Source organism: Erythrolamprus reginae, chromosome 3 (genome assembly GCF_031021105.1).
Source record: "Erythrolamprus reginae isolate rEryReg1 chromosome 3, rEryReg1.hap1, whole genome shotgun sequence".
In the NCBI taxonomy this organism is placed as follows: Eukaryota; Metazoa; Chordata; class Lepidosauria; order Squamata; family Dipsadidae; genus Erythrolamprus; species Erythrolamprus reginae.
The window spans coordinates 173,378,399-173,400,031 of NC_091952.1; the positions used below are offsets into that span (position 1 = coordinate 173,378,399).

General features: G+C 39.7%; 2 protein-coding genes across 2 annotated transcripts in view; one reads left to right on the forward strand and one right to left on the reverse strand.

Moving 5' to 3' along the window:
- LOC139164732 (testis expressed protein 56-like) lies at nt 1–9,107 on the forward strand. Its single transcript, XM_070747182.1, has 3 exons — nt 1–271; nt 3,586–3,766; nt 8,811–9,107. Exons 1-3 carry the CDS (start codon nt 1–3, stop codon nt 9,058–9,060), a joined length of 702 nt encoding a protein of 233 aa, XP_070603283.1. The 3' UTR covers nt 9,061–9,107.
- The window catches only part of ECI2 (enoyl-CoA delta isomerase 2), a 26,640-nt gene continuing 13,506 nt past the window's right edge, over nt 8,500–21,633 (reverse strand). Inside the window, 4 exon segments of the mRNA XM_070747181.1 lie at nt 8,500–9,338; nt 12,011–12,154; nt 13,147–13,236; nt 16,109–16,229. Of these exon segments, the coding sequence (XP_070603282.1) occupies nt 9,183–9,338; nt 12,011–12,154; nt 13,147–13,236; nt 16,109–16,229 (511 nt within the window). The 3' untranslated portion in view covers nt 8,500–9,182.

Sequence of the window (21,633 nt, forward strand, 5' to 3'; positions counted from 1 at the left end):
ATGTTTTTTGGGAAAAGATCATGTCTTCACGTCCCACGACCAGCTACAAGTCAGCAAACGGCAAAGAAAGGAAGCTTGGTTTCAAGGTTCAGGCCTGTGACAAAATCTAGTCTGAACTTACCATCGCTAGTTAAGTCTCAGAAACTGAAACGCTGTGATAAGTTGGATGAGATAAATGAAGTATTCCTAAAGCTCTCTATGCTGAACAACAATTTACCCGATCCACTGAAAGATATATTGGTTCAATGTGCATATGAAGATCAAAAAAAAGGTATGTTATCACAAATTATCAATTTTAGAGAATATTTCTTCATAAAAATATGGTTGCTAATGAGCCGGGGTGGTGCAGCAGGTAGAGTGCTGTACTGCAGGCCACTGAAGCTGACTATAGATCTGTAGGTCAGAGGTTCAAATCTCATCACCGGCTCAAGGTTGACTCAGCTTTCCATCCTTCCGAGGTGGGTAAAATGACCCGGATTGTGAGGGCAATAGGCTGGCTCTGTTGCTAACATGTTGTAAGCCGCCCTGAGTCTAAGGAGAAGGACGGCATAAAAATCGAATAAATAAATAAGTAAATAATATATTTTACAGATTTCAAATTCTCAATTTTAATGAAATTGACCATCTGTGAGCTTACTTGCTTCTTGGGATGGGGAATGGGTGAGGTAGAAAATCTAGCAGGTACAAAGTTTTTTTTGTTTTTTTTTTAACTTAATGGAATCTAAAACCTACTCCAAACCTGGAGGACTCTTGTATGGTACAACAGCAGTGAATAAAAACAGAAAACATCACAAAAAATACAAAATCAAAGCGAAGGCAAGCATGCCACAACCAGTCAAATGGATCCAAATTCTTCTTAAAACTGCTTTGTTTCCAAAATATCTGCAAAATGGTAGCTTATGTTGGACGAGGAGGATGGAAGTGTAATTTCAAGGAATGGAAACTACCATGGGGCACTGTCCCACATATTCCCATGTGCCTTGAATGTGAAGCATTGGGGAGAGTTTCAAAAGGATTTCTCCGTAAGACTGGACCAGATTAGTGGTTTTAGCTCTGGTGTAAGTGTTGGCTAATATATCCTCCCAATACTGAACCATTTAGCATAGTGTTGGCAAACCTTTTCAATACTGACGAAATGGGAGTGTGTGTGCGCATACACATTGCCAGAAGCCACAAGAACAGCCACCCAGTGAGCATGCGTGTGGTGGCTGGCTGCTGATCCGGTTTCTGGCACATGCATGCACAGTAGCCACCTGATCTTCTGTTTCTGGCGTGCATGAGAAGACCTCTTGGCCCGTGCGCATGCGCGTGCTAGGAAGGTGATCTTCCGGTTTCCAGCACATCACCTGGCCATTGTACAGGCATGCATGCCAGAAACCGGAAGAGCATCCACCTGGCACCTACATCCACACTTGGTTACTGCTTTTCTGGTTTCTGGCACTCCTGAATGCATGAAGACCAATTGGCTGCCATGCTGGAACCCAAAAAGAGCAATGAATGATGGCTTGCATGCCTGGAGAGATGGCTCTCTGTGCTACTCCTGGCACATAGGTTCCCATAGCTTCACCATCACAGACATGGGACCTTAGAGATACAGCAGTATTTTCAATTGAGTTCAGAAGGCTACTTATGTGCCAATGCAACAATTTTAATAGAGGCACAATTCTACACTGGCATCTCCAGAAATATGTGTATTCCTTGTGTGTTGAAGTTTCAGAAGCAATTCAAAATTCTGCTCTAAGAAACTTGGACCTCACTTGGCTGGTTGTGAACTGTCGATCTTAAGGTAACTTTTGCCTTTTGTTAATGTTGGTTATGATAGGACTGGTAGCTGAGCTTCTGGATTGTCTTCAAAGGCAGCACCATGTAAAGTATATTGTAGTAGCCTAATTGGGCATTCATAGAGGTGTGAGATAATGGAACATGAATAGTGGTACTATTGCATCAAGGCAAATGCAGTTGTTAGTATGTGGTTCATATAATTGGCTTAAAGCAAACAATACTACTGTATTTGAAAATCACATTGTAGTTTTTATTTGGCTTACCTAGATTCTGAGATAGTGACTGCATTGAGTTTATTTGACTCCTAATTTCTTAATAACTACAGTCTGAAAAGTTGTACGTACTTTTAAATAACTAATGGGCAGAAGAAAAATAATCCGAGTCTGTGGAGAGGGGCGGCATGCAAATCTAATAAATTATTATTATTATTATTATTATTATTATTATTATTATTATTATTTTCTGAAGTGGGATGAAGAAAGGATTATATTTCAATAAAATTAATCTTATCTTGCAAATAGAACTTTTAATGGTACCCAACTGGAACATCCAATTCAGTGCTTTAGAAAAAAAAATTAATAAGATTAAAAAAAAAAGATTTAATAGCAGAATAAGAAAGAAAATATTTGAAATTAAATTGAAAAAAGAAATAGGAAAACCAACAGAAAAAGACATTATTTATTTACTGAAGAATCAAAATTCCACATTACAACAATCCTTTCCTGGTTTTGAATGTTATTTATAAATTATAAACGTAAGTTTGTTAAGTACAGGTTAAAATATGGGTCTGTTTCCAGTTCATCCTTAGTTGTATAATAATATTACTTAGTATAATAAAAAGCTATCATACAATTAAATATAAGAGTGCATTCCTTTCTCCCTTCCTTTCTGCCACCTACTCTGAGCAATCAATACCATATCAGATAAAATACAATACAATGCAATACAATAAAAATATTATTTCTTTTAAATAATCAAGACAGCCATTTTCAATCTGAAGCAAAGGCACAATGGCACGATTTTAAAAAAAACCTTATTTTTAAAAGACTAGAAATGAAGGTGCTATACTTCTGGAGCAGGGGTTCCCAAACTCGGCAACTTTAAGACTTGTGGATTTCCACAACTCCTAGAATTCACTAGCCAGCATAGTTGGAGTCTTAAAGTTGCCAAGTTTGAAAACCTCTGTTCTAGAGGATGATAATTCCATAAATAAGGGACTATTGTTGGGAGGACTTGCCCTTTTGTTCACACCTGATGTATCTCTGAAGTAGAGGGATTATCAAGAGGCCATTCTGTAAAGAATAAATTGGGTGTTTAAATTCTGAGCCTGATGTAACTAGAGTTGTGCTCTGTAAGACTTAAAAGAGATGACTAGTATTTTGAATTGAACTTGGAAGCTGACTGGTAAGCAATATAACAATTTCACAGTAGATGTTATTCTGTGACGGTGGGGTTGGTCTATCAGCACTTTAGCCAGCTAAACCTCCTGGATTGTGCCAGTGGTAGCTTTCAGATTGCCTCCAAGGGCAGCCCCATGTTACCTTAACCTGCCAAATGGTGACATGACCAACAAAACCTAGACTGTCTACAGTTGATCTCACCACATTCCTAAGAGATCTGTAAGGGGTATGCATAAGCGGTGCCTACCATCCCTGTCCTACTGTCCTAATTTACCTGTACTTTGCTTATGTTTATGTATATACCAATACCTACTATCTTGTACACGTTTGACAAACAAATAAATAAAAGCAGGGGGAACTGTGCCAAACCACCAATACCTTTTAAATTTCACTTTTTTTTCAGGTTATAAGGTTTCCTACTTTGACAATTTCTCAATGAATTTGATACCTAAAGAGGCATATTGCCCACCTCCGCCAAGTCATATGCCTCTAAGAAAAAGAAGGGTTTCTAACCGAATTGCCAATCAGCCTAAACCTTTGGGAACCTATAGACAAGATGTGCCACTAGCAACTATCATTGCAAGGTGAGATACAAAATAAACAATTATTTTTAATCATTGCATATCCTACACTGCATCCAGTCTCTATTGTTCTTTTTCTCTAAATTTATATTGTCAACTGTTGCACCCAAATCTCTATTATTTTACTACATAGACAATTTCTTTTTTAACACTATTAGAAAAACAGAATTTATTAATCTCTACAAAATATAGTACGACAAAAGTAGAGGATAGTGATGTATAGCTCAGTGTTGAACTGTTATGTTTGTGGTGTTTCTCTGAGATTGACTGTTTTCATGCAGCTTTCATTGGCAGTTAAATAAAACCATCAGTTCATAGACAAGTAAAGTTTGCTGATTGTTTACATGCAGTGGCTTGCCCTGCCAGCCAAGGTTGGGGTGTAGATTCTTCCTTGAAATGTCCTTGATTAGAACATTGTTTCTACTTTAATTATTTTCTGGGTTATTTTTTGTTTAATTGGGTACTGGTTGTTAAGGAAAATTAATTTTTTTTGTTTTATTTTTTGCTTTAACTTTTAAGTGGTGAATACATGATATTCAGCTTTATGTGTCTGTTGATGGTTGACTTATTGGAATGCCAAATTCCTAACATTTTTAAATTTGACTGGATCTAAATGTCAAGTTTCCCAGTTAAAATTGTGATTCAATTCATTCATTCATCCAATTTCTATAAATGCCCATTAATATTTGGGCTTCGGGCAACTCATAATTTAAAATAATTCAATAACACAACTAATAAACAAAATAAGGGGCAACTGCAAAAACAGAGTAACTCATTAAAACCAAATGAAAACCCTAATTAGAAGCAAAAGGGAAAAAAACCCAACTTGAGTTGTAAAGCTGTTGCTCTTAGCTGTAATGTCTCAGATGTTGGATTCAGAGGCAGTAGTTCTAAGGCATAGAATTAAACTTTATTTTTAAAAAACCTATGAAATAGTGTGGAAAGAACCAAGCAATTTAAGGTTTTGGTCATGACTGTGACTGTTGCTATAATTGGCTGGACAAATAAAAAGGCACTATTAATTCTAGCATGGGCTGTCTGCTGATTCATAAGGTCAAAGCTTCTGCTTATATACCCAAGACTGTGTCTGATGTTATTGATGACAAAATGAAAAAGAAATGGGCAGAGTGCTTAAGTTTTGAACATAATCCAATATCCCATCAACCCTTTTACAGTATTGTAACAGGGGCCTGTCTTGTTCCTGTTGCTTCTGGTTTATTTTGGATGGAATAAAATGGGATTGGAATATTAAGAGAAAAATAGACGTTCAGCATAACAAAATTTGCTTGAAGTTCCATCCAGGTGTGCCTGGTTTAAGGTTACAGTTGTTGATATTTTATAAACTATTTGCTCTGAGAAGCTAGGGCTGTGTAGATAGGTAGGCTGCAATTAAGAGTAAGCTTTGTATATATTTTGAGTTGTGCCTTATTTTGCAAGCAAGTAATGCAAAGCTTTGTAGGTGCGTGCAATGCTGTGGCCAATAGTCATATAGCAATAGCACTTAGACTTAAATACCGCCTGACAGTGATTTACAGCATTCTAACACCACCAGTTGTGTCTGATGTTATTGATGACAAAATGAAAAAAAAATGGGCAGAGAGCCTGTAATGTGAAGGATAGAAACACTGATATTGTTTGGATTCCTTTGAGTCTTTGATGAATATTCCACAGGCTGATGGTGTAATGAAAATTTTGAACATAATCCAATATCCTATCAACCTTTTTACTGCATAATTGATTTTCTATCGGAGATCCGTGGAAGAGCCAAGACATGGTAAGGAAGGCCATCAGAACCTAATCTTCCTGCAGCAAGATCCTGGGAGTAAAGTCTGCTTATTTAACACTTTGCAATTCAGCTACTTTCAGCATGGAAAATGATAGGTAGTCCTCGACTTACAGCCATGATTTTGGGACTGGAACTTTCATCGCTAAGCAATGTAGTCATTAAACAAGTTAAGTCCAATTTTATATATTTTTGCTGTATTCATTAAGCGAATCTGGCTTCCTCCTTGACGTTGCTTGGCCGGAACCTGCTGAGAAGGTTGCAAATGGTGATCACATTACCCCAGGATGCTGCAACAACTGTGTATCAATCAGTCGTCATTTTTTAAAGCGCCATCGTTATTTCAAGTTACTAAATGAATGGACACTAAGTCAAGGAACTACTTGTAATTATTAGTTACTTCTCATCATCTTGGATGGAGAATATTGTTGCCCCCCCCCCCCCCCTCCAATTCTGATATTTGGCATTATAAGATTAGCAATTGTTTCTGAGCGAAAGAACATTACATCTAACAAGGAAATACAACTGTACAAGTTTTCAGGTGTTTGGTAGGTTGGTAGGCAATTGTGGAAGGAGAATACAGGGATCCTTATCCATATTTAGCCATGTTGGTATTCCTAGAAACTTGAGTTTTGTAGTAATTTAAAAATTGTGTGCTAAGCAATATTTTGACTTATTCTGGAGATCAAGAGATTGGATCACTATATTAGCTCAATGTAGAATTTAATGTCCTCAAAATAGCTTGCTTTCAAATGTCTGCTATTCAGGGTACATAAAAACATGGGAATCTGTGAATTACCAGTTGAACATAGATAAGACAATTACAACCCTAACCATTTTAAAACCATATGGATCAAATGAGATGTTTCAAATTCTTCCCAAGTTCACAGTTATTATAGTAGTAGTATAGTGACTGATGATATTCTGAGAAGATATGCCTATATTAACACCAAGGCCTAATCCAAGAAAGATGAACAAATGGTTAACGGGTAGTAATAATAATAATAATAATAATAATAATAATAATAATAATAATAATAATAATAATAATAATAATTTAAAAAAAACTCATTACCTGACTCAGTAGTGTCAACCCCTAACCCCCAACATTTTTCCCTTAGACTATCCACGATTGACCTCTCCAGGTTCCTTAGAGGTCAGTAAGGAGCGTGCATAAGTGCACCAGTGTGCCTTCCGTCCCCTGTCCAATTGTCTCTCCTTATCTCATTTATTTTTTCTTCCTTTCTAATATGTTCACCTATACTTTTATATCTTTTCTTTACTTATATTATTACATATCTTTCTCTTCAATGTGTATTATATATTGGACAAAATAAATAAATAAATAAATAATTTCATTTCTTTGCAGGATGAATAGGTTGGGGAATTGGTGTGATAAAATCAATAGTAGGAATGTGGAATGGATGAATATTTTGGAAAAAAAGATTACAGTGTTCCCTCAATTTTCGCGGGGGATGCGTTCCGAGACCGCCCACAAAAGTCGAATTTCCGCAAAGTAGAGATGCGGAAGTAAATAAACTATTTTTGGCTATGAACAGTATCACAAGCCTTCCCTTAATACTTTAAACCCCTAAATTAATTAAAGGCAGACGAAAGTTTGGTGATGACATATGATGTCATCGGGCAGGAAAAACCGTGGTATAGGGAAAAAAACCTGTAAATAATTTTTAATTAATATTTTTGAAAAACCGTGGTATAGACTTTTCGCGAAGTTCCAACCCGCGAAAATCGAGGGAACACTGTACTAAGATATATACAAACAGGTCAAAAACAAGAACAGTCAAATACCATTGTTTATTGTAACAGGCCATTTTAATAAAAGACTCTTATTAAATATCTATATTCATTACATATATATTTTTCCCCTAAAGTAGTTAGTAAAACAGAATTGAATGTCAGAACTTTGCAATTATGCTAGCTATTTAAAAAAGGAAGTCGTCCAACACTCTTCCTCCTTCTCGCAGAATCAGTCTGTCTTGGAATTTCAAAGTCTCAGTTCTCCAAGTCATTTCCTGCGGTTCACAACAATCTTTGTAGGTTTTGGGAGGGAGGGGGGAGAGACTGTGCACTCCAGAAGGAAGCATGTCGGCTAGTTGCCCCTTTAATACTTATTACTACCCTGTTTCCCCGAAAATAAGACATACCCCGAAAGTAAGGCATGTCAGAGGTTTTGCAGAATTTGCTAATATAAGGCACCCCCCGAAAATAAGGAGTAGTCAAGTTTACATACGGTACGGTGGAAAAACATACGGTACCATTCAAAGCTGTTCATAGCAGTACCGTAATAATGTGGCGTCCCCTGCTGGCCCCTTCCATCGCTTTGTACCATCCAGTACAGCAGACACAGTCTGCTGCTGTCTCACCGCCATTACAGTCTCCACTACAGTGCGTAAACTGTAGTTCCTCTGGTGGCCGGAAGCTGTAATAGCGGGAGTATACTGTTGTACCATATAAGTGCCGTTGTTTGTGTGTGTGGGTGCCATACTGACAGGTACCGTACCGTAATCAGTGTACCATACGGTACACTTTCTTTGGGGGTGTCAGCTTTTCTGCCTGTGAATTTGTCTTATTTGAGAAATATAAGGCACCCCCCGAAAATAAGATATAGCACAACTTTTGGAGCAAAATTTAATGTAAGACAGTGTCTTATTTTGGGGGAAACACGGTATTAACATGATGGGTCTGAGAGCAGTAATATGGCCTGTAAGGTTGAGCTGCCTCTTGTTCCAAGCAGTATTATCTTCCAGAAACTTGAGTTAAGGCATTAATGTGAGTAAGGCAAACAATAAGGATAAGTGAGATTTTTCATCAGGAAAATACTGCATAGAGAAAGAGTCCCTCCTTCCTTCCTTTTTTTTCTCTTTACTGTGATGATCTCAGTCTTAATCATACACCTATACTTGTTCTCAGCCAATGACAACCTTATTCACTCCTTTTCATGTCATCTTCAGCTTTTACTGTTTTTTCACCATGGAAAAAACACTTCAGGGTTCCCTGAACATTTTAGGGGAGACATTTTCCTGACTCTGCAATAAAATCTGAATGAAGTTTTGTGTCAGCGATAGTTTTTTAAAAATTGTATTCAATGGCATATTTATGGTCATTAAAAACTCTGCAAAATACACCAGAGAATAATGAAGTGGTAAAGTATTAATCCTTATTGTATGCATTTGAGCACAGATATTTGATAATACAGGGAGTGCCATTATTTTGTGTGTTTATTTTTCCCTTTCTCCCAAATAGATGGATACCGAACAGCATGTCATTTCAATATGACCAGCAATCAACTATTCAAGAACTTGTAAATTTTGGTGACATTGAATCCCTCACCCCTTGTGGAAGACAGTCACTCATTGTCACATTCAAAGAAATTCGCTCTGCGTGCAAAGCTGTGAGTGCTTTCCCGCCTAATGGCCCACACAGGCAACTCCAGTGCTTTTGGCATCATAAATGCATGTCAAAGTACAAAATTCTAAAAGACAAAGAAAGCTAAGCTCTAGCCAGAATGAAGGAACCGTCTGGATATGTATCCAAGGTATTCATTTAATGACAGTTTTTTTTAGTAAGGGAACAGAAACAACTTACAGCAACTTATTTTGCATGATTGGCTAGAGACTAGAGCTTTGATTTCTTCTGCAAAAAGCTCATTACGGCATTCATGCACTCTTCAGATAGCCATCTTTCCATGAGACATTCACATTCCTGAGAATTAACTTTGTGTAGCTTCTCTTTTTCCATGTTTCGTATTAGCTGCTTGGAGACCGCCAAAGTCTGGAGAGGTTAAAAACAAAACAACATCTGGTTAATATGGACCACATCTGGCTGATATTGCTAACCAAGGATCAAGGAGAGAATTTATGTAGAGAACTAGAGCACAAATTCAGGACCTCCCTCTGCCTTCCTTCTCTCTGCTCAATATTTTCCCTTTATCTGACTTCCAAACCAAAAACAATACCAAGGGAATAATTAGGTACTTATCTCCCAAATTTCTATGCTATATTGATTTCTTGGGCAAGTATAGGGCTGGATCACAAATTTACTCATTTACATGTGCTATACAACAACAACAAAAATAACCTGGGCACTGTTTCATAAATTAAGTGGATTACATAACATTTTTTTTTGTTATTGAAGAAATTACAATGGGAAATTGTCTTTCTGTTTATAGATGATCAACAGCTGTCTTTCTACATCACAAGTAAAAAGCAGAAAGAAGGTGATTAGGACAAATAAAATTGGTCATTCCACATCTTTCTGCCTCTAATAGTCATTTCTCTCAGTATATGTTAAAACTATCCGCAAAAACCTATCAATTTGAATTAGTTTACTGCACTTGTTTAATGTCAAAAACTGCCGTAAAAACCTTTTTTGCAATATTTATTCTTTAACATAAAACAGTCAGGCAGATATAACTATTATTTGAATTCAACGTTTATAATTGCAATTCTCTTCATCTCCACGTACATGCAATCTTTCTCCATAAATATGTACTCCAAAATAAGCTGTAATTGGTTGTAAGAAATTTAAAACCAGATAGGGATGTATACAGTGGTGGGCTGCTAGCTGGAATGCCTAATGGCTCTGGAGGTACCGCAGAGGTGAGCCAAATTAGGCATTCCGGCTAGCAGCCCACCACTGGATGTATAGAACTGTAGAATGGATATACTTCTTGGTTTGGGTGTTTCCAGGGTAAGATGGTAAGGCCATGCTTATGTCTGAAAGCAATGTTAACAGAGATAGAGGCTTGTTCAATGGATAGTTTCAAGCTGTTGCTATTATTTATCTAATAGAGTTCAACAACAGAGAGAAGACAATGTAACTTAAGTAAAATAATTTCTGACTGGGAAAGGGATAGGGATTCAGGTATTTATCCACAAGTAGGATTTGAAAAAAATAGATGCGTAACTTTTTAAAATTATATTTCTTTTCTTTCCTAGTTTGCTGTTGTCTCTCCACAATTGTAAAGTGCCTAAAATGCAATCATGACCATGGGGGATTTGTTTCCAGCACAGTTACGAAAACAGGTCATAGATAGCTCTGGAGAGGTTTGTTGTAACTCTGAACATTTTAAAGTGACTGGTTGTAAGTTGAGGACTACTTGTAATTTGCCCTTTTGTGATGGAGACTTTTGCTCTTTCCAGTTCAGCCAATATTGTAACAGGGACCTGTCTTGTTTTATTATTAATTAATTAATTAATTAATCAGATTTGTATGCCGCCCCTCTCCGCAGTTCCTGTTACTTCTGGTTTACTTTGGATGGAATAATATGGGATTGGAATATTAAGAGAAAAATAGACATTCAGCATAACAAAACTTGCTTGCAGCTCCATCCAGGCGTGCCTGGTTAAGGTTATAGATGTTGATATTTTATAAACTATTTGCTCTGAGAAGTTAGAGCTGTGTAGATAGCTAGGTTGCAATTAAGAGTAAGCTTTGTATATATTTTGAGTTGTGCCTTATTTTGAAAGCAAGTAATGCAAAGCTTTGTAGGTGTGTGAAGTGCTGTGGCCAATATTCATATAGTAAAATAGAAGTTAGATTCATGTACCGCCTGATAGTGATTTACAGCATTCTCTGTGCCGTTTACAACCTAAAGATTTTGCCCCCCAACAATCTGGATTCTCATTTTACCAATCTCGGTAGAATGGAAGGCTGAGTCAATGTTGAACTCTGTCAGGATCGAACTCCAGGTTGTGGGTAGAATTTGCTTGCAATATTGCATTCAAACCACTATGCCACCAGGGGCTCCTATTGATGAGGCTAAATAGAAGTAGAAACTAATACAATTTTGTTTGGTTGCTTTTTAGCTTTGGCACGCAGGTAAATTTTGTGCAAGCTCATACTCTCGGCTACTCTTTATTTTCTAGAGTGCATTTAAAAATTAAAACAAAAACAAATGAGCCGGGGTGGCGCAGCAGGTAGAGTGCTGTACTGCAGAACACTGAAGCTGACTGTAGATCTGAAGGTCAGCGGTTCAAACCTCATCACTGGCTCAAGGTTGACTCAGACTTCCATCCTTCCAAGGTGGATAAAATGAGGACCCGGATTGTGGGGGCAATAGTCTAGCTCTGTTAAAAAGTGCTATTTCTAACATGTTGTAAGCCGCCCTGAGTCTAAGGAGATGGGCGGCATAAAAATCAAATGAATGAATGAATGAATGAATGAATGAATGAATGAATGAATGAATGAATAAATAAATAAATAAATAAATAAATAAATTAATTTTGGGTTGGGATTGTGATTAGCCTCTTGTCCTCTCTTGGAGAGGTTCTCTTCTGTTAAAATGTTACTCACTTGGGCTGCGTAGGTATTTATGTTCTTGCCCTATTATTATTTACTACTATTTTAGAATACATTCTGCTGTTTTTTTGCAAAACATACTTTTAACTTATGCTTTAAACTTTATTTCAGTTTATTAGATAAGCAATTTTGCTAACACTAACCTTTTTAGGAAGATTGGCATAAGCCTTCAGCCTCGCCCACACCTCTTTTTGGAATGTACTGTCAGGAAAAACCTCAGTGACAAGACCCTGCGAACAGGCTTCTGCAGCAGTTAGCTTCTTGTTGAAAAGCAGCATTTCAGTGGCCTGATTAAAGGAGAAAAGAAAAAACTTCTCATTCTGACTTTCCACTAATTGTAGTGCATTTGTTATATATACTATAAGGAACAGAAGAACACTTCAGTGTATCATTCATAAACTATCTTAAGATTTAGTCATTGGCATCTAGCCATGACATTTATAGGAAAAGGCCATTTGAACAGGACTGATCAAGAAGCAGTTTTGATACAAGGAACCCTATGATATTATTACAGCATTAGCAGTCTGCATTGGTTGCCAATCAGTTTCCGGTCACAATTCAAAGTGTTGGTTATGACCTATAAAGCCCTTCATGGCATCGGGCCAGAATATCTCCGGGACCGCCTTCTGCCGCACGAATCCCAGCGACCGATTAGGTCCCACAGAGTTGGCCTTCTCCGGGTCCCGTCAACGAAACAATGCCGTTTGGCGAGACCCAGGGGAAGAGCCTTTTCTGTGGTGGCCCCGACCCTCTGGGACCAGCTCCCCCCAGAGATTAGAACTGCCCCCACCCTCCTCGCCTTTCGTAAACTCCTTAAAACCCACCTTTGCCGTCAGGCATGGGGGAACGGAAACATCTCCCCCTGGCCTATACAGTTATGTAGGGCATGCTTGTATGTATGTTTGCTTTTAATAATGGGGTTTTTAGCGTTTTTTTAAATTATTAGATTTGTTATATATTGTTTATTATTGCTGTGAGCTGCCCCGAGTCTACAGAGAGGGGCGGCATACAAATCAAATCAAATCAAATCAAATCAAATCAAATTAAATCAAATCAAATCAAATCAAATAAATAAATAAATAAATAAATAGTGCTCTGAATATTAAAATGTTATTTCAATGCAGACCTGACCATTACTCCATAAGGCTCATCATTATATAAACTGTTCTTCATTTCTAACATATATTCCTTCTTGAACAAAATCTAAGAGCATTTTTTCCCCCTAAATCAACCATCAACCATATTTTTCTAAATCAACCATAAAATGTTCACATGCTACCTTAGTTAACCCCATAATTTTGGGAAATGTGTATGAGGAACATCCTTCTGGACTTTGACCCAGGTTGCTAAAAGGAGTATGAAAGGTAGCCTGTGGGGAAAAGAAATACTGTTAACATAGAGATTTTATTTTCCTTAGAATATAGCCATGTCATTTTTCAAATGGTATGATTAAAAACTCTCGTCATACCGATAGCTTTAAGTATGAACTTCTCTGATCCAGCACTTCTTCTGGTGCCTTGGAAAACAGCCTGACCCCTTCCTCTCTGTGGTAGCCGCTCAGGCAGTGGTCCCCAAACATTTTACACAGGGGGCCAGTTCACTGTCCCTCGGACTGTTGGAGGGCCGGACTATAAAAAAAAAACTATGAACAAATCCCTATGCACACTGCACATACCTTGTTTTAAAGTAAAAAACAAAATGGGAACGTACTATTTAGAGGGGGGAGAAGAGCTGAAATTCATATATGTTTATGTTTTGTTTTTAATTTTCTTTTGTTAACATCTGATTGGCTATACAAGGTTTTCTTGGGTTATGAAAAATGTATAAAGAAAGAAGGAAGCACTTTGGCATAATGGTTAATAAGTTAGAAATATAATTGGTGTTGCACTTTTTGAAGGAACATAAAGGAGGGAATTTAATTAAAAGAAAATGAATGTAACTGGAAATTAGAAAAAAAACCTTTTGCAACTTTTTTGATGATTGATATTAGTTACTAACAAAATACCACATTTTATTCATGGAAAATTAGATGGTACACTGCTGTTTGAATGTATGTTGAGAGAAAAATTAAAAAAAATTACCCCCCCCCCCCAAACAGTCCTCTGTCCCTCCATTTCATTCTTCCTTCCTTTCTTCCTTGTTCCCTCCATTTCTCCTTCTTTCCTTCCTTCCCTCCTTCATTCCTCTCCACTTCTCCTTCCCTCTTTCCCCGTAGTTTTGGGACCACTGCCCTCAGGTATTGGAACCCTGCTATCATGTGTGTTTTTTGTACAAGTGGCAGGACTCTGAGGCTGAGAAGTGTAAGATTCAGTTATTCATGGGTGGAATATTCTATGTCAAATCTCCTCTGAGCCATGCTATCCCAGATGGAAACTGGCAGTTTTTCAAAGAAAATACCCTAAATCTGGTTTAAAGTATCCCTTGGAGTAAATACCCTACTCAGATGTAATTATAGTGTATTCTTTAAACCAGAATTACCCACAATATTGATGTTTTATAAGACTGCTTAAATGAAAAAGGAATAGTGTTATGGTCATTACGTCTCTGTTATTATTTGATGAGCTCCCTTGTATTACAGGGCAAGCTGTATCAGAACTGGAATTTTCTTTGTATGAAAATTTAATTAATCCATATTAAAGGATCTTATTTCTGAGAGAGCTGGTGCTGGAGGCAAGGAAATTGACATGTAGGCAGGGAGGGGGAAAAAAAACCCTAACCCCTCTGCAAGCTGGCAATGTAAGAGACGAGGTACGCAAGACAAGGAGTAAGAACACCAAAAAACAATGTTGACAGTGACAACTGACTGAGCAGGAAGTTTAGACAATCCACAGCTGATCAGCAGGAAGGACCAGGCAACCTCTTTAAAGGATGAAGAAGAACTAAAGGCACCCTTGGATAAGTAGGAATGCAGTGCAAGACTTAGGCAGTTCAGATGCAGGAGTTATGAGTTTGAGTAAAAGAGACACACTCTTATCCCTTTGTATTTATGTTCTTTGGGGAACCAGAGTAACCAGGTTAGTGAAGGAAAGTGATTCACATCCTAAGGCAAACATTTACAGTGGAGGAAAGTGGAAGAGGTATGTCTAGCTTAATTAAAAGAAGGACCAGGGGAGACATGATAGCAGTGTTCCAATATCTCAGGGGCTGCCACAAAGAAGAAGGAGTCAACCTATTCTCCAAAGCACCTGAGGGTAGAACAAGAGGCAATGGGTGGAAACTAATCAAGGAGAGAAGCAACGTAGAACTAAAGAAACATTTATTGACAGTTAGAACAATTAATCAGTGGAACAGCTTGTCTCCAGAAGTTGTGACTGCTCCAATGCTAGAAGTTTTTAAAAAGATATTGGATAACCATAGGGTTTCCTGTCCAAGCAGGAGGTTGGACTAGAAGACCTCCAAGGTCCCTTCCAACTCTGTTGTTGTTTATTTTATTTAATTATTTATTTATTAAATTTATAGGGCACCCTTCTCGCGAATTCAGGGTGGCTTACAATAAAAAGATAAGACAAAATTAAAAAATACCCCAATACATAAAAGCAACGCTAAATGTTTATTCTAATAAAACAACACACAATCAACACTCGTATGTACTAGTGACCGTGGCAGAGGACCATTGCTTAATGACTCCAGGCCTGCCGACATAGGTGTGTTTTAAGCGCTTTTCGAAAGGTGAGTAGAGTGGGGGCAGTATGAATCTCTGGGGGGAGTTAGTTTCAGAGGACAGAGGCGGCAACAGGGGAGGTGCTCCCCCATGGTCCCACCAGCCGGCATTATTTGGCCGACAGGATCCAGAGGAGGCCGACTCTGTGCGACCTAATTGGTTGCTGGGACATGTTGTTGTTGCTGTTGTTAGGTTATCTTGTATTTTACAAGCTAAGAGCTATTAAGGTTTTCTTTAGGACTTTATTTTTGCACTTAAATATATACAATTTATTTGTATTTTTGCAGATAAATGAATGTGCCAGCTTGCAGGTGCTTCTAGAGAGGTTTTTCCTTTTTTAATTCCATGCCTACATGCCTGTATTCCTGCATTCCAAGACAAGAACTTTCAGTAAAAAATATTCAATTTTATGAAGAAAATTCCAGTTCTCATACATAGCATCTCACTCTCTCCCATACCTTGATTCTCAAAGTAGGAAAAAAGGAATCCTATATCATGAACAAATAAACAGTATTCCAACCAAAGTCTATGTCCAGAATGATCTAATAGTAGTGACAGGTATCAAAGAGAGAAAACTTACCTGGTCAGTAGCATATACAATGTCAAACAGCCCAAGCAGAGTTACAGGGATTCCAACAGCGGGCCCATTTACCACAGCAATTAATGGCTTTGGAAAATCAATATAATGTTGAACAAACTTTCTGCGAATAGAAAGGAACAGGAATCAATTTACAAACAAGATACTATTTGGGAATGTCACAACACTTGAACTTTTTTTCTGTAGAGGAAAAAAATCCTAACAATTTATTAGATATTCCAGTAGCTGAATTTCACCTTTCTGGAGTTTTAAATATAAAATATTTAGTTTGAAATCATTCTGTGAGGCATAAAGTGCCTTTGGTTTTCCTACAATACCATTTTGCTGCTGAATGGGTGAAAAATGCATTAGAAGATTTTGTTTAAAAAAAATTGGGGGGGGGTGTTAAAATTTATTTCTAATTCGAGATGCACAAAGAATTCGACAGATCTTTCTGTACTATGCAAATAAAAAGGTGTAATATTTTGAATAGTAGAAACTGCCTTCTTTAAAATCCTACCCTCAAAATGATGCTATAGAGCACTGCACACCAAGACAACTAGACACAATAACAGTTTTTTCCCATCACCATCACTCTGCTAAACAAGCAATTCTCTCACCACTGTTAAACTATTCACTAAGGCTGCATTACTATTACTACTAGTCTTCTCATCATACCTACCACCCATCTCTTCCCAATTATGAATGTATGACTGTAACTTGTTGCTTGTATCCTTATGATTTATATTAATATTATTTCCTGATTGCTTATTTGTACCCTATGATAATCATTAAGTGTTGTACCTCATGATTAAGTGTTGTACCTCTCAGCGGCTTTCGATAACATCGACCATGGTATCCTTCTGCACCGGCTGGAGGGGTTGGGAGTGGGAGGCACTGTTCTTCAGTGGTTCTCCTCCTACCTATCCAGTCGGTCACAGTCGGTGTTAGTGGGGGGTCAGAGGTCGACCTCGAGGTTACTCCCTTGTGGGGTGCCTCAGGGGTTGGTCCTCCCCCCCCCCCCCTGCTATTTAATATCTACATGAAACCGCTGGGTGAGATCATCCAAGGGCATGGGGTGAAGTATCATCAGTATGCTGATGATACCCAGCTGTACATCTCCACCCCATACCCAATCAATGAAGCAGTGGAAGCGATGTGCCGGTGCCTGGAGGCTGTTGGGGTCTGGATGGCTGTCAACAGACTCAAACTCAACCCGGATAAGACGGAGTGGCTGTGGGTTCTGCCTCCCAAGGACAATTCCATCTGTTCGTCCATAACCCGGGGGGGGGGATTATTGACCCCCTCAGAGAGGGTCCGCAACTTGGGCGTCCTCCTCGATCCACAGCTCACATTAGAGAAACATCTTTCAGCTGTGGCGAGGGGGGCGTTTGTCCAGGTTCGCCTGGTGCACCAGTTGCAGCCCTATCTGGACCGGGACTCATTGCTCACAGTCAGGGCCGCCATCAGGAATTTTGGGGCCCCATACAGCCTAAGTGTCTGCCCCCCCCCCCGCCATTTTAAAACTACTTTTTAAAAGTTTTTAAGAAGATGTTAGATAATCATCTGAAAATAGCTGTAAATAAAACCCGATGTTCCCAGAATTAACTTTATTCATAAGATTATGATAGCAACAACTTGACCTTAGTTTTACTGGAACTATAGAATAATCATATAATAACCGCTGATGTTACAGACCGTATAACTATATAAAGAAGGAACTGTGAGGATAACAGTTCAAAAGGGACGGGGGTGGTGTTTGTTATGTTGTGTTGTTTTGTTGCTTGTCTTATAAAATGCAAATACAAAATTTAAACAAACAAATAAGTATATTGTAAAATGATAGATTATGTACTATCTTTTTTTTTTAATGTTTACATAATAACTACTTTTTTAAAAAAAAATCATCTGTCTGAAGTAGTGTAGGATTCCTGTCTAAGCAGGGGGTTAGACTAGAAGACCTCCAAGGTGCCTTCCCACTGTTATTCTATTCTAATTATCCAGGGGGTTGTGTAGTTATCAGTGGTATTAAAATAGGAGCTGTTAAAAAAAACCCAAATACAATTTCATATTGCTTCACATCTCAATATCCTTTTCGATCTAGTTTTTACGCCCATCGGTGAACGCAGGTCTGAACGAGCCCGTGGTATCCAAGTTAATTTCAAAGTACACTGCTCAAAAAAAAGGGAAGGGAACACTTAAACAACACAATATAAACTCCAAGTTGTCAATCAGCGTTGCTTCCTAAGTGGACAGTTTGATTTCACAGAAGTTTGATTTACTTGGAGTTATATTGTGTTGTTTAAGTGTTTCCTTTATTTTTTTGAGCAGTGTAGATAGAGCAGGAGGTCTCCAATCTTGGCGACTTTAAGACTTACGGACTTCAACTCCTAGAGTTCCTCAGCCAGCGAAGCTGCCTGGGGAACTCTGGGAGTTGAAGTCCGCAAGTCTTAAAGTCGCCAAGGTTGGAGACCCTCTGATAATACAGGGATTCTATCGTTGTATAAGTCAGTGTTTCCCAACCTTTTTTGAGCCGCGGCAAATTATTCATATTTTCAAAATCCTGGGGAACATTGAAAGGGGTGGGTGGGGGGGGCTAAAGAAAAGTTTGGACAAAAAAACCCTCTCTCTTCCTCCCTTTCGCTCTATTTCTCCCTCTTTCTCTCTTTTCCTTCCTTCCTTCCCTTCTTTCTCTCTCTCCATCCCTCTTTCTTTCTTTCTCTCTTTTTTGCTCCCTTTCTCTCTCCCTCCTTCCCTTCCTTTGTCTTTCTCTCTCCCTTGCTCTCTCTCTCTGTCTCCCTTGCTATCTCTTTCTTGCTTTTTTCTCTCTCTCTTTCACTGTCTTGCTATATGTCTCTTTCTTTCTCTCTCTGTCTCTCTTTCTTTCTCTCTCTCTGCCTCTCTTGCTAAGTCTCTCTTTTTCTCTTGCTGTCTCTCTTTCTTTTTCTCTCTCTCTCTATCTCTCTTTCTCTACCTCTCTTTCTTTCTTTCTTGCTCTGTCTCTCTCTCTCTGCCTTTCTTGCTAAGTCTCTCTTTTTCTCTTGTTATGTCTCTCTTTCTTTTTCTCTCTCTCTGCCTCTCTTGCTATGTCTCTCTTTCTCTCTCTTTCTCTCTCTCTTTCTCTGCCTCTCTTGCTGTCTTTCTTTCTTGCTCTGTCTCTCTTTCTCTGCCTCTCTTGCTATGTCTCTCTTTCTCTCTCTCTCTCTCTGCCTCTCTTATATGTCTCTCTTTCTTTCTCTCTCTCTCTCAGCTGACTGCAAGCGGGAGCCCTGACGGCGGCAGCTGGACGTGCTGCTGGACACCATATATGCCAGGCCCGCAGCGCCAGCATGTACGACGTCCAGTAGCACGGCCAACAGCCACGTCAGGGCTTCCGCTTGCAGTCAGCTGAGAGAGAGCAAGAGCGCTCCCTCTCGCCGCCGCCTGGAGCTCTCTCTCGCCGCCGCCATCTCCCCGCGACTGCCTGCGGCCGCTGCAGCCCCCCCCTCCCACCGGGCCACAAAGGACACTTGCCGCCGACGGCAGTGAAGCTCCAGCTGGGCGGGGCGCTGCCGGTACTTCCGTCGTGGGGCTCCCGCTCGCAGCTGTCCCCCGGCTTCTGCTCGATGCCGCGGTTTTCGGCGCTCTCCTACTGGGCCCCAAAGAAGGAAGGCGGGAAAAAGGCGCGAAGAATGAAGCTCTCCTTCTTCCTGCCTTCCTTCTTTGGGGCCCAGCAGGAGAGCGCCGAAAACCGCGGCATCGAGCAGGAGCGCACCGGTTGGGAAACGCTGGTATAAGTTACAACCGGGTTCTGAAGACCAGCCCCACGCAACAACAAACCTCCCTTCTTTTGCTTTGGGAAGGCGCCTCGAGTTTCCCTCACGTCCATTCATCCGGGTTATTTTTCTTTTACTGAAGGGAAGCTCTGATTGACGGCGTTAATGCGGGGCCCCTCTAATCACCGGGCCCGGTACGGGGCTCCCTGTAGTACCCGTCTATCGGCGGCCCTGCTCACAGTCACTCATGCCCTCATCACCTCGAGGTTCGACTACTGTAATGCTCTCTACATGGGGCTACCTTTGAAAAGTGTTCGGAAACTTCAGATCGTGGACAATGCAGCTGCGAGAGCAGTCATGGGCTTACCTAGGTATGCCCATGTTTCACCATCACTCCGCAGCCTGCATTGACTGCCGATCAATTTCCGGTCACAATTCAAAGTGTTGGTTATGACCTTTAAAGCCCTTCATGGCACTGGACCAGAATATCTCCGAGATCGCCTTCTGCCGCACGAATCCCAGCGACCGATTAGGTCCCACAGAGTGGGCCTTCTCCGGGTCCCGTCAACTAAACAATGTCGGTTGGCGGACCCCAGGGGATGAGCCTTCTCTGTGGCGGCCCCGACTCTCTGGAACCAACTCCCCCCAGAGATTAGAACTGCCCCTACTCTCCCTGCCTTCCGTAAACTCCTTAAAACCCACCTTTGCCATCAGGCATGGGGGAACTGAAACACCTCCCCCGGGCATGTACAATTTATGCATGGTATGTTTGTGTGTGTGTTTGTTAGTAAATGGGGTTCTTTTTAAATCTTTTTAAATCTTTTAAATTTATTTGGATTTGTCATGATTTGCTGTATCTTGCTGTGAGCCGCCCCGAAGTCTGCGGAGAGGGGCGGCATACAAATCTAAATAATAAATAAATAAATAAATAAATAAGTTTGCAGGATTCAGGTTTGGTTAGTTTGGAGAAAAGGACTAGGAGTGGCATGATCCAGTACGTGAAAGGCTACCACGAAGAAGATGGGGTCAACTTCTTTTCAAACGCACCAGAAGGCAAGAGAAGAAGCAATGGTTGGAAACTAATCAAGGAGAGGAGCAACCTGGAATTAAAGAGAAACTTCCTAGCAGTGAGGGCAATAAAGCACTGGAACAACTTGCCTTCAGATGTTGTGGGTGCTTTGTTTGAATAAAAACCCACCAGTTCTAAGCCGGGAATAAAATGGAGGCTGATTGGAAACTAAGTTTATTGATGAACAGAACCACCACACACACAGCCTGCAGTTCTGGGACAGCTGACAAAACAGAGTTGAGAGTGGGTGGATTTTTATACTTTCTTTCAGATTTGTATTTGAGATTCCTGTTCATGTGCAAGAATGTTATAGAATAGAATAGAATATTCCAACAGCTATTGTCAGATTCCTATGGCTCCCTCTATAGGCAAAAGAGGAAATGCAAATCCTAGGTGTTTGTCCCAGCTAATCTTGTCAACATTTCCACTTGCCTAATTGTATTGCTTATCTGTCTGACCCAGTCTTTCTGACTGGACTACCAAATTTGCATTTCTAAAAGCTGGCCTCCTCAGTTTCCACTTGGAGCAGAGACTGGGACTGGTTTCGGCCTGCCTTAAGATTTTTTCCCATTTGTCCTTCAGGGGAAATATTCTATCCTGACCCCAGGAGCACTCTGCAGGCTTCCGAAACTCTCTGCATGCCCCGTTTTAATAAAAATGGGTGAAAAACAGATACTGGACCGGGACTCACTGCTCACAGTCAC